Genomic DNA, 15489 nt, shown 5'->3' with positions numbered 1-15489 from the left:
ATAATTCTGCATGCAAAGAAACCTGCTCACATCCTCCTTATACAGCTTCCAAGGATGACCTCTGGTTCTTCCCTGATCTCCCACAATTTTCTGTAAAACCTCTCCAACACTGATCCTATAACAACCCCTTATTAACTTATGAGTCACTATCATATCACCCCCTCTTCCTCATATCCACTAGACTCTGTAAACTTCATCTTCTCAACCTTTCCTCATATTCAACATTCCAGAGATCAAAAACTACCTTAGTCAGTTGTCTCTGGACCTTTCCAACATCTCTTCATCCTATGATAATAAGCCAAAAGGCTATTTTACCGGTGACATAAGTTAAATTAAAGGGAGATGGTAAATCCTGTTTTATTTTATAGCCGGGTACGAAACTCGGATCAAAATCCATTGAATCCATAAGGTTTCATGCCGAAAAAACTATTGGCGAGCCCAAGTGTAAGTAATCATTTGGGTAGTACAACACCAGGGCAACTCCAAGCAAAGGTGGAGCAAGCTCCATCACTAACCTTAATATTCTCTCATAATGTAAAACAGTATACATACGTCTCTTAGGAACTGTGTTTTACATTATGAGAGAATATTAAGGTTAGTGACGGAGCTTGCTCCACCTTTGCTTGGAGTTGCTCTGGTGTTGTACTACCCAAATGATTACTTACACTTGGGCTCGCCGATAGTTTTTTCAGCATGAAACTCTATGGATTCGATAAGAGTTTCGTACCCGGCTATAAAATAAAACGGGATTTACCATCTCCCTTTAACTTATCTCTTCATCCTTTTGACAACCAGTGACCAAATCTGTGCAGAGTAGTCCATGTGTAGCCTAATCAAAGCCTTATACAATGGAACAAGAATTTCCTTACTTCTACAAGTCAGAGTCCTCCGCAACTTTCCCAGAATTTTTTGTGTTGTCCTCAAAATTTTGGCAATGTGTCCACTAAATTTCAGATCCTTTCACTATCACCCCAAGATCTCTTATTTCCTCCACCTGCAACAATATATCCCCACCAAGCATAAATTCTACATACCCATCTTTGATTCCCAAATTTTACATTACATCTTGCAACATTGAATTCACATCCCATTCCCTTATGCATTCACTCGATTTATTCAAGTCTTCTTGTAAGGCCACAACATCTTCTCTACTCTTTATAGTTTGTTCCAACTTTGCATCATCTACAAACAACTGACAAATAAACAGCAATGGCCCTAAAACAGACCTCTGAGGCATACCATTAGTGACTTTCCTCTTCCAAGATATTGCACTCCTATACGCAACTTGCTGATACCTATTAGACAGGCAGTCTCCAATTCAATGCACTAGTCTAATATCCAACCCCAATTGCTCTCGTATGACATCAACTTATCATGCAGTAATTTAACAAAAGCCTTTGCAAAATCTAAGTATATTACTGTCTATCCCTCTCCTCTGTCCAAGGAAGCCATCACCTTATTGTAATAAGTAAGTAGATTACTAAACATGACCTCTCTTTAGAAAATGCATGCTGTCCATCAAAAATAATAACATTGTTGTCCACCCAATTCTGGATCCTAGTTCTCACCAGCTTCTCCAACAACTTAACCGCAACATCTGACACAGATAGGCCTATAATTTGTTGTTTCAGTTCTATCACCTCCCTTATGAAGCAGCACAAACATGATCATGCCCTTCCTTCCACTCCTTTGGAACTTGATGCACTGCAAGACTCATATTATAAAAATATGTCAAGGCAGATGTCAACTCCCTAGCACATTCCTTCAGAATATGTGATGATATATTATCAAGTCATGAAGCCTTATTAACATCAAGTTTGCTTAATTCCCCACACACCTCTTACTCACTTACAGTCAGTCTCTCCTCCCCATCATCAACTGCTCTCAATCTCTCCATGAAGTCACATTCACAAGAATGAAAGATCTTTATGAATTGCTCAATAAGTAACTTCACTATATCTTCTGCAACAGTTGTCCTTATACCATTTTCTCCAATCAATGTCATCCTTCCATAATCATTAGTTTTTTCTTTTGCTGGCTTCATATCAAAAGAACTCCCTAGGATTCTTTTTGGCTTCATAAGCTAACTGCTGCTCATACTTTACTTTTGCTACCTTAACCAACCAAGTATAATAAATTTAGTTTAATCCTTTATCCAAGTGTGAGCAAACAAAGTTTGCGCCTGAAAGTATCTTCAGGACTGTAAGTAAGGTGGTACAACACCAGGAGTTGTCCTGGTGTTGTACCACCTTACTTACAGTCCTGAAGATACTTTCAGGCGCAAACTTTGTTTGCTCACACTTGGATAAAGGATTAAACTAAATTTATTATACTCTAACCAAGTGAAAAATAAACTATCAACATCTTAACCAACCTAGTCACTGTCCTTGTCTGGTCTCTGTAATCCTCATGGAGTTAGTTAGTTATTGCCACTTCTTTTATGCTGTTCCCATAATGCCCCTTTCCTCTGTATTTCATGTTTAATCTCTTCATTCATCCATTTTACACCTACCTTATTTTTCTTATTATTAATAAAATTTTATTAATAATAAGTAAAATAATCATTTCAACACGTGTGTTTTCTGTCCCTAAATTCCTATATTTATTCTATATTTCTATATTTATTATAGATTTATTCAGATGTATCCAGGCAGATTTGGTCTTTACTTTTTCATTCTTTTTTTTTTTTTCCCCCACTGTTTTCCAGGAATTCTTTCATATCTTCGCTCAATGCACATTTCTCACCTTTCAAATCATTTGTGCTTGCCAAAATTGACTCTTTTACTTTTCCTCTCCACAAACTAACAGTTTCACTAACATCCTTGATCTTCACATAGAGGAAATATGCTTTCTTCACATTTTCATAAAATACACCTTTTATTGTAGAATTTCCATACAATATTTTCTCCTTACTTCCAGTTTCTTGTTTTTTTATACTTTTTCTGTTCACTTTTACTTTCATTCTCCTTTCTACTGTGCCACACGTTTCTCGAGTTGCTTGAGCCATATCACTGGACAATGTTTGTCCTGTTAAGTACTCTGCATAAGCATGATGTTTCTCTCCTTGCTAAAACCTGATAATTCACATTACTTTCAAACACTTCTTTCATACTCTCAGTCATATTTTGTCCACTATCACTCAACTTCTTAGATATCCTCTGCAATATTTTCCTATGCTTCATTAACATTTGTCAGTTCATGTGGGTGGATTATTAAGACAAGACCTCCCCAAAAGGAAATGTGGGCTGCACAATAAAATATTTAAAAGTAAAGATTTTTTTTCCTCCTATCAGAATGGAGTAATAATCTGTCAGTGATCTTATCCTGCAGAAGAAAAATAAATCAACAAATGTTAAAATAAATTAGGGAATTAATTATTGAAAATACAAGTCATTGTATTACATATTGGCACTTACTATGTACAGTAAGAAAAATAACCTTGCTCAATCCTGCACCAATACCATTAGTTGCCTGACAAAGGTAATAGCCACCATCAGCAATTTCAGCTTCTACAAGTAACAGTGTTCCATTATCGTACACCTTTCTACGATAACTTGAATGAATACCTTGAAAATCTTCAGGCTGCCTTCCTAAGTCCAGGAAAAACTTTAGTAAAATAATGCATTATACTTTCATAGCTAATAAATAAAAATAATCAATGTGTTCCTTAGAGTAAATACAAGTGATAAAGAGAGATAGCATTTTGAAAATTTCATCTAGTCAAAGTAACATCTATAGTAAAATAAAGCGAAATTATTTGCAAAATAACCATGCAGTTGTAAATAATTTCAATTATTCTTGATTTAAACAAAAATTACTGTTTATCTCAGTAATTTTTATCTCAGTAATGAATAGAAAATAATAATGAAAAAAACAAAACAAAGATGTTTGACTATTTTCTATACATTATTTTCTATTCATCACTTCCTAAAGAATCATCAATTTCACTGTTAATTTTCCTGAATCTCTATCTTACAATTTGAAAAATATAAAGTAATTATAATTTTGGGGTGCTTAAGAGTCAAAGCCATATAACTGAGAGGAGACCTCCACACAGCCTTTAAAGGAATGTGCAGAACCGACTAGGGCTTCTGACCTAATGTCCAATCCACACCTTCTTATGGTGCACCCTGTTAGGTATCTACCTGGATATTAAACGAACAAGGATGGGCTGACAATTTCGGATTTAGCAGACCAAATTGTATTCTTATTGGCTTAAACCAAAATAAAAAAAAAATGGTACAATATGACAGAATTTCATGCCAGCTGGGGCGTCTCACGGTTAAACAAGGCCCCCCCCCCCGTTATTTTTGCCAGGGGAACCAGGAAAAACAGTGAAAAGTCAGCTACTAGAACAAATCCTAAAATACACCCTAACTCAACAATACCAGAGTTTAAGATCGGTACTATCAACATAAGAAGCCTGAATGGCAAAGAAATGGAGATAGCTGAGGAATTAGATACATACCAGATCAACATAATAGAGGTTACTGAAACAGAAAAGACAAAAACTGGTGAGATCTTTCTGAGCAGTAAATACAAAATGTTATATTCATGCAATGACAATCAAGGAAAAGAAGGAGTATCCATTGTATTCAACACTAAATACGAGACTAATCTTCTTGAATGGCAGGCAGTGTCAAGTAGAGTGATTTGGACAAATATGAGAATGGGGAACTGGACAATGAGACTTATTTGTGCCTATGGTGCCACAGAAGGTTCTACTAAGATAGAAGTGGGGGCAGTTTCTGAGTCTTTAGAGAAAGCAATTGACACAATGAAAAATAAAAAGTTGGTCCTTGTTGGGGATCTAAATAGCAGAGTAGGAAATGGTTGTCAGACATACAAAAATATTTTGGGAAAATTCGGAGAAAAGAGCAAAACTAATAATAATGGGAAAATACCTGTTGGATTTCTTCTAAAGACATGGACTGGTTATTACTAACACAATGTGCACAAAATATACATAAAAATGTGCACAAATTCACATAGAGAGAAGAGGCAAACAATCAGTCTCATTGACCATGTTATTGTTGATAGTGATGTTTACTCACTAGTACAGAACACTAGAGTGTACAGAGAATTTGAAATTGGAAGTGATCACCATAGTCTTGAGCAAAATAAAATTGAATTTCATATTGAAAAGAAGAACATTTAAGAAAGTTTTAAAGTAAATAAAAGTTGAGCAGCTCTCAAATGTGAACTGTAGACTAAAATACACAAACATTATTCAAGAAAAAATGAATGAGTTTGTGACCAGGAACCAAATTGGGGAGACAAAAAGATCTAGGGTTGATGATTGATAGAAACCTGAAATTCGGAGCACATATTGCAAAGGTGGTAAAGGTAACTCAGAGGATTGCTTCAACACTGAGAAGGACACTGATCTGCAGAGGTAAACAAGTTGTCATTCCATTGTATAAAGCAGTTTACATTGTATACACCACGCTTGGACTATTGTTCTCAGATTTGATCTCCAGGATTTGAAGAGGATAAATTAACTGTGGAAAGGGTACAAAGGCAGATAATGGTTTCAGGACTGTACAATGTTAGTCATGAGGATCGGCTGAGGGAATGTGGACTGCAGAGTTTGGTGAATAGAAGGAGAGGTGATATGATTGAGACTTTAAAACTGTTGAGAAGTGGTCACAGGGTTGACAATGGGGAGTTCTTTCGCTTGGTTGAACAGCGAGAAGGAGTGATGACAAATTGCCATTCCTGGAAGTTAAGAAAGGTGAGAGTGGTGATAGCGAGAACTGTCAATGAGGTTAAAGAGTGGTATGATAGACTTTGTGTTTCCTAGGACGGACATTCCACGATGAGCCTTGATAGACTTTGTGTTTCCTAGGAAGGACCTCCTGCAATGAGTCTTAATAACAATAATAACAAAAACTTCAGAGATTGAGTGGCAAGCCCTGAAAAAAACATTGATTAATTCAGCCATAGAGGCATGTGGTGAATATGTCTGCAAGGATAGCAAAATCAGAACTCTATGGTGGACACAGGAAGTTAAAGAGGCAGTGAATGAAAAGACGTAAGCATATCAATAGTTACTGGCAAATAAGTCAGGTTGTGCTCTTAGAGAATACAAATGTAAGAAAGCTAAACACTGTGTAAAACTAGCTAAACAAAAGTCATGGGAAGACTTTGATAAGAACATAGAAAATAAATATCAAGAAGGTGGCAAGATATTCTGGAGGTTGTTGAAGAAGCTCAGAAATGGAGGAAAGAGTGCTGTAAAAGGAATTTGAGATGATAAACGTAATATAAAAACTGGAGAAAAAGATATCCTTGAAGTATGGAGTAATTACTTCAAAAAATTCTAAATGAAACAATCAGTGACAGTACAGGCATGCGATCAGGAATATCTACCCAAACTTGAAATAGAAAAACCCATCAAAAGTCTGAAATGTGGAAAGGCAGCTGGAGTAAATGATGATATTCGACCAGAAATGCTCAAGTATGGAGGTTGAAAGTCTTACAGTGGTTGCACTGCATAGTTCAGAGGCCTGGGACAAAGGGATGAATTCCGGATGATTGGAATAGAGCTGTCATAGTACACACATATATAAAAAGGGAAATAAAACTGAATGTGAGAATTAAGTGTATATCTCTACTGAGTGTTCCTGGTAAGATTTATGCAAGTATACTTGAGAAACAGTTGAGAAGGATTGTGGAAGAAAAGCTTGGTGAAGAACAAGCTGGATTCAGGCCAAATAGAGGCTTTCAGGATCAGATTTTCACTTTATCACAAATAGTTGAGAAGTCATGGGAATATAACCACGATCTGTATTTAAGTTTTGTAGATATGGAAAAGGCATATGACAAGGTGCCAAGAAAGAAGCTATTCAAAACGTTACATTTATACGGTGTCAGTGGGGCATTATATCAAGGAATACTTGGTCTATATTTGAGTTGTAAGTCAGCAGTTAGAATTGAAGGAAGTACAGGAAGATGGTTTTATGTTAAATCTGGTGTCAGGCAAGGATGTACATTATACCCTCTGTTATTTATTATCTATATGGATCACATTATGAAGGAAAGTGGTATTAATCCTGATATCAAAATTGGAGATGTTAACGTCAGCTCTTTGCTTTATGCAGATGACGTTATACTTCTCAATAAATGCACTAGAAGTATGCAAGATTCCCTGACTAAATAGAATAACTATTGTAATAGATATAATAGCAATAACAAGGTCAGCAATAACAAGACAAAGATATGAAAATAGACAGAAGCATTGAAAACATCAGTTACATTGTGAATGGAGAACCAATAGAAGAAGTAAAACATTTCAGCTACTTAGGCACGATTTTTAGTGAAGATGGTAAATTAAATATGGAAATAGACAACAGAATCAACAAAGCTGGTATGGTAGGAAGTCAACTGAATAAATTTATATGGAATAAGAGAGAAATTAGTCAAAAAAACACTAAATTTGATGTATACAACACAGTGTTCAAACCAATTTTAACTTATGGATCTGAAAGCTGGGTCAGAAGTAAAACACTTGACTAAAGACTGCAGATATGAGAGTCCTGAGAGAGATTAGGGGCATGAACAGATGGCATAAATGTCAATATCATATTAAAAATGAGGATATTAGGGAAAAACTTGACATTATTATTATTATTATTCAGGCCTCCAAGGAGTCAAAAGACTCATCGAGGGTGGTCCTTCCTAAGACATAAAGTCTGTCAAGACTCACTGAGGGGAGGTCCCCCCCTGAGAAACACAAAGTCCATCATACCACTCTTTAAACTCACTGACCGTTCTCGCTCCCACCACTCCATCAGGCAATGCATTCCACGGCTCAACCACCCTCCACACAAAGAAACCACTCCTTACCCTCTTGCTCACAGTTTCCTTTCGTAACTTCCAGGGATGGCCTCTTGTCATCACTCCTTCCCGCTGATCAACCAAGCGAAAGAACTCCCCAGTGTAAACCCTGTAACCACCTCTCAACAGTTTAAAAGTCTCAATCATATCACCTCTCCTTCTTCTATCCACCAAACTCTGCAGTCCACATTCTCTCAGCCGATCCTCATAACTATCCTTGTACAGTCCTGAAACCATCTTTGTCATCCGTCTTTGTATCCTTTCCACAGTTAATTTATCCCCTTCAAATCCTGGGGACCAAATCTGAGAACAATAGTCCAAGTGTGGTCTGATCAGAGACTTATACAACGGAATGATAACCCTCTTATCTCTGCAGGTCAGTGTCCTTCTCATAATAGCAGCAATCCTCTGTGTTACCTTCACCACTTTTGCAATATGTCCCCTAAACTTCAGGTTTCTATCAATCATCAACCCCAGATCTCTTGTCTCCCCTACTTCCTCCAGTATAACTCCTCCCATAGAGTATGCAGCATCCCATCGATGTTTCCCAAACCTCAAGACCTTACATTTTGCTGCATTAAACTGACACCCCCGAGAGGATGGAAACAGTAGGAGAGACGGAATGAGAGAGGGATATGGAAGTGCTAGAAGTGGAGAAAATGGAAACAGTAGGAGAGAGGGAATGAGAGAGATGTATGGGAGTGCTAGAAGAGGAGAGAATGGAAACAGTAGAAGAGAGAGGTATGGGAATGAAAGAAGAGGAGAGAATGGAAACAATAGGAGCGAGGGAATGGTAAGAGGTATAATGTATGGCGACTCAATGATCCGTGGTGTTCAAGATAGGATGCGTGAGGAGTATTTGCCAGGAGGAACAATAGAAAGGGTGGCTATGGCAATTAAGAGAGGTGAAAGGGTGGATGAGATGATTGTGATGGTAGGAACGAATGACTTGAGTGGTAATGTAAGTCGGGCAGCGAGAGATATGAGATTTTTGCTTGAGACTGTACGGAAGAAGACAGAGAGAGGAAAAATAGTGTGCATGTTGCCTAGGTATGATAATGATGAGCTGAGCAGAAGAGCGGTGATATTGAATGGCATAATAGCGAGAATGTGTGACAAGAGAGGACTGGTATATGTGGATGCCTGGAGTGTGTTTGAGAAAAGAGAGGAGTTGTATGCGAGAGACCGTTTACATTTGAATGAGGAAGGACGTAGGCATCTGGAGAGATTGCTGTTCTGAACGAGTCAGTGTGTCCCAGGGAGGATGATAGCAGGGGTGGCCTCTTGTGGGAATGGATACTTGGGAGAAGGGAGACAATGTCAGGTAACACTGAGCCCAGTGGAGTCCAGAAGCGATAATGCTGGGTATAGAAACAATGGCATTTATATGCTGTATACTAATGCCAGGAGTATCCGGAATAAGGGAGAGGAATTGGTGGCACAGATAGCATCAGCCTGGCCAAAAATTATTGCGATCACTGAGACATGGTTGACAGTAGGGGATATAACAACAGGAATAGAAGTCGCTGGGTATAGCATTTTTCGTCAGGATAGGAGGGGAAAGCGTGGTGGTGGGGTACTGCTTATGATAAGTGATGACCTATGTCCTCTAAGAGTGGAGAATTTGGAAGGAAGTGAGATAAATGATTTTGAGAGCGTATGGTGTGAGGTAGAGGTAGGCAAGACAGGATATTTAGTGGGGTGTTGCTACAGACCCAGGAGCACAGAGGATGGGGACCAGGAGATGTTTAGACAGCTAAGTTTGGCAAGTGCAAGAAGAATGATTGTTATGGGAGATTTTAACTTCAGTAGTATAAATTGGAGAGAGGAAGATGCATGTAGCAATAGGGGAATGGAATTTCTAGAATTCTTGAGGGACAAATGTCTTAGGCAACATGTAACAGAGGGAACAAGAGGTTCAAAAATTTTGGATTTGGTTATAGCATCAGAAGAGTTGATAATAACTGAGTTGACGTCTCTCCCACCAGTTGGAGAGAGTGACCATATGGTGTTGACTTGGAAAATGAATAGACATGCAGGAGTATCAAAGAGACGGGAACTCATGTGGAATTATAAGGCAGGTGATTATAATAGTCTGAGACATCAATTTCGTGAAGTTTCATGGAGGGAGGAATTGGAAGGCCGGGATATCACCAGTGCGTGGGAAATTGTGAAAGAATATTTGTTATCAGCAATGGTAAGGTGTATACCACGAGTGAAGAAGAGGACGCAATTTGGAGTAAAGTGGATGACAAACAATATTAAACAGGAATTGCATGCGAAAAAGAGGCTATGGAAGAGATATAAGGAGATAGGTGAAGAGATGCATGAGGAATATAAGACACAGGCCAGAAGAGTGACTAGTGTGGTAAGGAAAGCGAAACTGGAATATGAGAGGAGATTGGCCCTAAGATCCAAAGAAAATCCTAGGGAATTTTTTAGCTATGTGGCCAGTAGGAGGAGAAATGACTGTGGAAGAATGATATTGTGGGATAAAAATGGGAATAGAGTGACTGATGCAGAGGACATAGTGGAATTGTTCAATGAACACTTTATTGGAGTATTTCATCCTAGAGGAGTCAGTTTTAATGCTAGAGGGATAGGACTGGTACGAGGTCTGGAGGTACAGGAGGAGAGTGTGTTTCAGATACTGAGTACTCTGGATGTCAGTAAAGCTGTGGGACTGGATGGTATTCCGCCACGAGTTTTGAGAGAATGTGCTAGGGAATTGACAGTACCTTTAACGTGGCTTTTCAATGAAAGTCTGGATTTGGCAAAGGTGCCCACGGAATGGAAGGTAAGATAGTGCCATTGCATAAGGGTGGTAACAGACTGGAAGTGTCTAATTATAGGCCATTCTGTGTGTCATCAGTAGTTGTTAAGATCTTGGAGAAAGTAGTGAGGGACCGTGTACAGCATTGGGCAGATGAGGGTAATGTTATCTGTGAGAATCAACATGGATTTGTGAAAGGACGCTCTTGTTTTAGCAATATGCTAGCCTTTTATAATAAAGTTACAAGAACATTAGATGAAGTAAAGGCATATACTGCAATTTTCTTAGACTTGGTGAAGGCATTTGATAGGGTGCCACATGATAAGCCGATATTTAAGTTGCAGCACATGGGTCTGGATGTCAGATTGGTCAACTGGATTCAGGACTGGCTGTCTGATAGGTATCAGAGAGTTGTGTATGGTGGAGCAGTTTCCAGGAGGCAGAGGGTTACAAGTGGGGTCCCACAGGGCTCAGTACTAGGACCTATATTGTTTAACCTTTATATCAATGACATAGCCAGTGGATTGCAGGGGGATATTCAGTTGTTTGCAGATGATGCGAAGCTGGGAAGGATTATTAGTAATAGTGCAGATGTGGTAGCCCTGCAAGAGGATTTAAATAAGCTAGATAGATGGTCAAATGAATGGGGGTGTCAGCATCCAGTAATGCATTAGCAGAGCTAATCTCAGATCGCATGGTCACTTAAACAGAATGGGAGAAGAAAATTAGCAAAACATGTGTTCTCTGCTAGGTTGGCAGGAAAAAGACCTAGAGGAAGACCAAGACATCGGTGGATTGATATGGGAAAAAGTTCCTTAGAAATATAAGATCTGATGATGTTGGAGTCTTGACAGGTAACAGACTGATTTGGATGAAAATTGCAGATAGGAAGATAATAACGATGTAAATTTTTCATGTAGTACTATCATATCCTGTATACCCCTTGAGGGTACATGCCAGGAATTTGATGATGATGATTATCATGATTTCTTCTAATGTTAATGGTGTCAAAGTGTGCTAATCCAATTGTGATCTTGAAGAGAAAGAGAGACAACTTCTTTTGTTTTGTTTTTTGTCAGATGTAAAGTGTGTAGGCTCTTTCTCTAGATCAGGGTTTCTCAAACTGTGTTCTGCAGAAGGTGAATAGGTGTTCCGCGAGAAGTTCTTGAATTTGTCATTTTTAAATTAATTTGTCAGCACAAATTAATTTAATGGTGGTTTAATTGATGCTTAATTAATTAATAATTAATACATTACAAAATAACCAAGGTGTTCCGTGAAAATTTCAGGATTTGTGAGGTGTTCCGATGTCGAAAAAGTTTGAGAAACTCTGCTCTAGATAATGAGTTTTATTTACAATCTGATCTGCATATAGCACTGCAAAAGAAATTTCATGAGTGAAGCACACATACTGCTTCACTCATAAAATACCATAATTTACACTAATATTATTTATTTGAATGCAAATATATTAATCTGAATTTATAATACTTAATTTATTTTTACAACAATATCTTATTAATGTGATACTGAGACAACTGAAGTGAAGTCAACATCTTCTATACACAAGAAGCCCAGTAATGAAGCTACTTTGTGCAAACTTTGTTTGCTTACCCTTAAGTAAATGATTAATGAAGAATAATTTCTACAAGTATAATTTACTCAGTAATCAAATGAAAAAGTAAATGGTGGAGACAGAGTTGTAGAGTAGGTGCCCTTCCTCAATGAGTCTTTGGACTCCTTGGAGGTGTCATATAATAATAATAAAGTAATAAATAGCTTTGTTGAGGAGCTGACCAACATTCTACAAACTTCAATTCCCTTTCCACAATCACCCGAAATCCCTTGCCTCATCAATAATTTATTTATCCCAAAATGTAGGACCTTACACTGCCATGTTCAACTGACAGCCATTATCCTTTGTACATACTGCCAGTCTATTTGAGTCATCCTGAAAGCTGTATATCATCTTCATTCATGATTGTTTTTCCTAGCTTTTGCATCATTGGCAAACAAATGAAGATTTCTCCTTAAATTATTTGCTATAGCACTGATATACAAATTAAATAACAGTGGACTAAGTACTGAGTCCTGCTGTTATGCCACTAGTTACTAGCCTTCGCCTAGATTCAATTATCTCACATACTAATATTTGATATCTATCTATCATACACCCTCTATTTTAAATCACTAGCTTCATATCCATTCCCATTTGATCCACAGTTCCAAATGTTATCCTGTCAAATGACTCTGCAAAGTTTAGTAGTATTATTTTATAGTCATTTCCTTTATCCAAACTCGGATGTCACTTTATTATAAAAAGTAAACAAATTGCTAAGGCAGGACATATCTTTCACAGAACCATATACTTCCCCCTATAAATTATCATATTTCTGTCTACCCAGTCCTGATTTCTTTTCTTTACAAACCTCTCCATTACCTTAATTGCTACTCCTGAGAAAACGAATAGCCTATAATAATTTTCCCTGTCTTGGATCTCCTTTATGCAGTAGAACTAATTTGCAGTCTTTCCATGGTGTAGGCATCTTCTTAGAATAAGTTAAATTAAGTGAGTTAGCCAATCTCATAAGAAGGTAGGAGGGTTTTTTCTTCCAGAAACTTGGGTTTTAAATCCCACATATAAACAAATCAAGCCTAAGAACACATGCAATTTACAGACAAAAAAATGGTGGAGACAGAGAGTTGTAGAGTAGGTGCCCTCCCTCAATGAGTCTTTGGACTCCTTGGAGGCATCATGTAATAGCAATAATAGTAATAAATAGCTTTGTTGAAGAGCTAATTCCCTTGCACATTCTTGTAATATACAAGCTGATACTTCATCTAATCCCATGGCTGTATTTGCATTAAGTTTCTAGAATATTGTAAACGCCTTCAAATTCATCGACTTCTCTTCTCACATCAGTCAACATCCTATTTGGCACTGCTATATATCTTCATCTGGATGGTATGTGCTTGCAAAATGATCACTTAGTAACTGATCCATTTCATATCATTCTATTACCTGGCTACCATCAGCACTTGTTAAGGTTACCCTTCCCTAGTCATTCTTCTTTTTACTTGCCACACAGTGAAATAACTTTTTGAGATTTCCACTGGTCTCATCAGCTATTTTCTCTCATAATTAGCTTGGCCTTCTTTCCTTACTATACAGACCACACTTCTTTCCTGTGCTTCTCAATGAGCGTGCTGACCACCTTTCTCTTTATATAGCTTCCACAACCTTTTCTTTTTCTGCTTAGTGATGCTGCTTATTTACCTGACACCCTACTGAATTAACCTCCTGACTCTCAGGAGAGATTTCTTATGCTGCTTTCTTCAAACATCCCTTAACCATCTCCCATGAACTGATAACATATGTTTTCAAGATATTATCGAATGGCTACTCCAAAGTTTGTCATAATTATCTTCTTCTTCTTCTTCTTCTTCTTCTATTATCTATGTGGATGATCATGAGGCTGAATGAACTCTTTCCACTTCTGTCTGTCCTGAGAGAGTCCGAACAATTCTGTCCAAATTGGCGTCGCTTGTTGCGATTTGGTTTTCAGGTTCTCTTTTATTTTGTCTATCCATCTAATTCTTGGCCATCCTTTGGATCTTTTACCTTCCACAGTTGTATTCAGGGCTTTAGATGGTAGTCTTTCTGTTCCCATTCTGGTCACATGGCCAAACCCATTGCAGTCTTCTTTCTTGGATGTTGTCTATTATTGTTATTTCTTGTTTTAGTTGTTTCCTTATGTCTTCATTTCTTAGTTGATCCAGAAGAGATACTCCAAGTAATCTTCTTAGCCAACCCATTTCAGTAACTAATAATTTTTTCTCTTCAGCCTTTTTTGAGATTCCAGCATTCACTTCCAAAGAGGAGTATTGGGGTGGGGGGGGGGTGACCACTGTTTCATAGATTCTTACTTTTGTTACTTGTTTGATGTCTCTTGGCTTCCATATTTTATTAAGTCATTCAAAAGTTTGGGATGCTTGAGTGATTTGTCTGTTTATATCTTTTATAATTTCACCATTGTACTCAATAACTCCTTCAAGGTAGGTGAAGTTTTCTACATGCTCTAGATTCTTACTATCAATTTCAATTTTCAGATTGGTGCTTCTTTTTTCTATTTGCATAAGTTTTGTTTTGTCTATATTTATGTTTAATCCAGATTTTATACACTCCTTTATTTTATCAGAAATTCGCTGTAGATTTTCTTCTGTGCTTGCAAGTAATGCAACCCCATCTGCAAATTTTAAATTTGTCACATTTTCCCCATATATTTTGATTCTGGAGTCTTCATTGTTTACTCAGGGGCTCACATTGGCGAGTACAGGCATGGCAAACCCGAGATACCCAAGCCAGATCTGATCTTACTTCATACAATATACACTTGGTATATCATATCTGGAGACTGGTCTTCTACTCTTTTTCCCCTCTACTCTCTCTCTCTCTCTCTCTCTCTCTCTTACTTTTTTACTCTCCCCCCCAATGCTATTAGAGCAACTTGAGGGCGAGGGGGTGACTCTTTCCTCTCAAACTGTAGTTTCCACTATCTACTAAAAAAAAAATGGCTGAATTCAGATCAAGGAGTGTAGTTGACACTTGATGAAAACTTAACCATTGAAACTGAATGAACTCTAACCATAATTATCTACTTTGTAATTATGACAAACTTTGGCATACATAATAAATTAAGTTTAGTTGACTCTTGATATAACAAACACCATTAAAACAAGCTCACTCATTATGACAAACCAAAAAAAAAAAAAAAAAAATCCTGACTGAAGTGCCATGGGTATAATGCAATACTAAAGGATGTTCACTCTATCACTATTCACATAACCAACTATTTCTGAGGTTCCTACAAGTGTGC

The 15489-nt window shown here is 37.6% G+C and overlaps 1 protein-coding gene across 1 annotated transcript in view; it reads right to left on the bottom strand.

Moving 5' to 3' along the window:
* Nucleotides 1–15489, bottom strand: part of LOC150107016 (cell adhesion molecule Dscam1-like) — a 754963-nt gene that overhangs the window by 408929 nt on the left and 330545 nt on the right. Inside the window, exon 13 of the mRNA XM_090393540.1 lies at nt 3417–3590. Coding sequence (XP_090249666.1) covers nt 3417–3590 — 174 coding nt within the window. The remainder of the gene's footprint in view (nt 1–3416; nt 3591–15489) is intronic.

The sequence above is a fragment of the Typopeltis vanoorti genome, chromosome 5, assembly GCF_054136105.1.
Source record: "Typopeltis vanoorti isolate ZY-2024b chromosome 5, IOZ_Tvanoo_1.0, whole genome shotgun sequence".
Lineage (NCBI taxonomy): Eukaryota > Metazoa > Arthropoda > Arachnida > Uropygi > Thelyphonidae > Typopeltis > Typopeltis vanoorti.
Note: the sequence above shows the minus strand (reverse complement) of the source record. Positions and strands in the feature narration are given on the sequence as shown.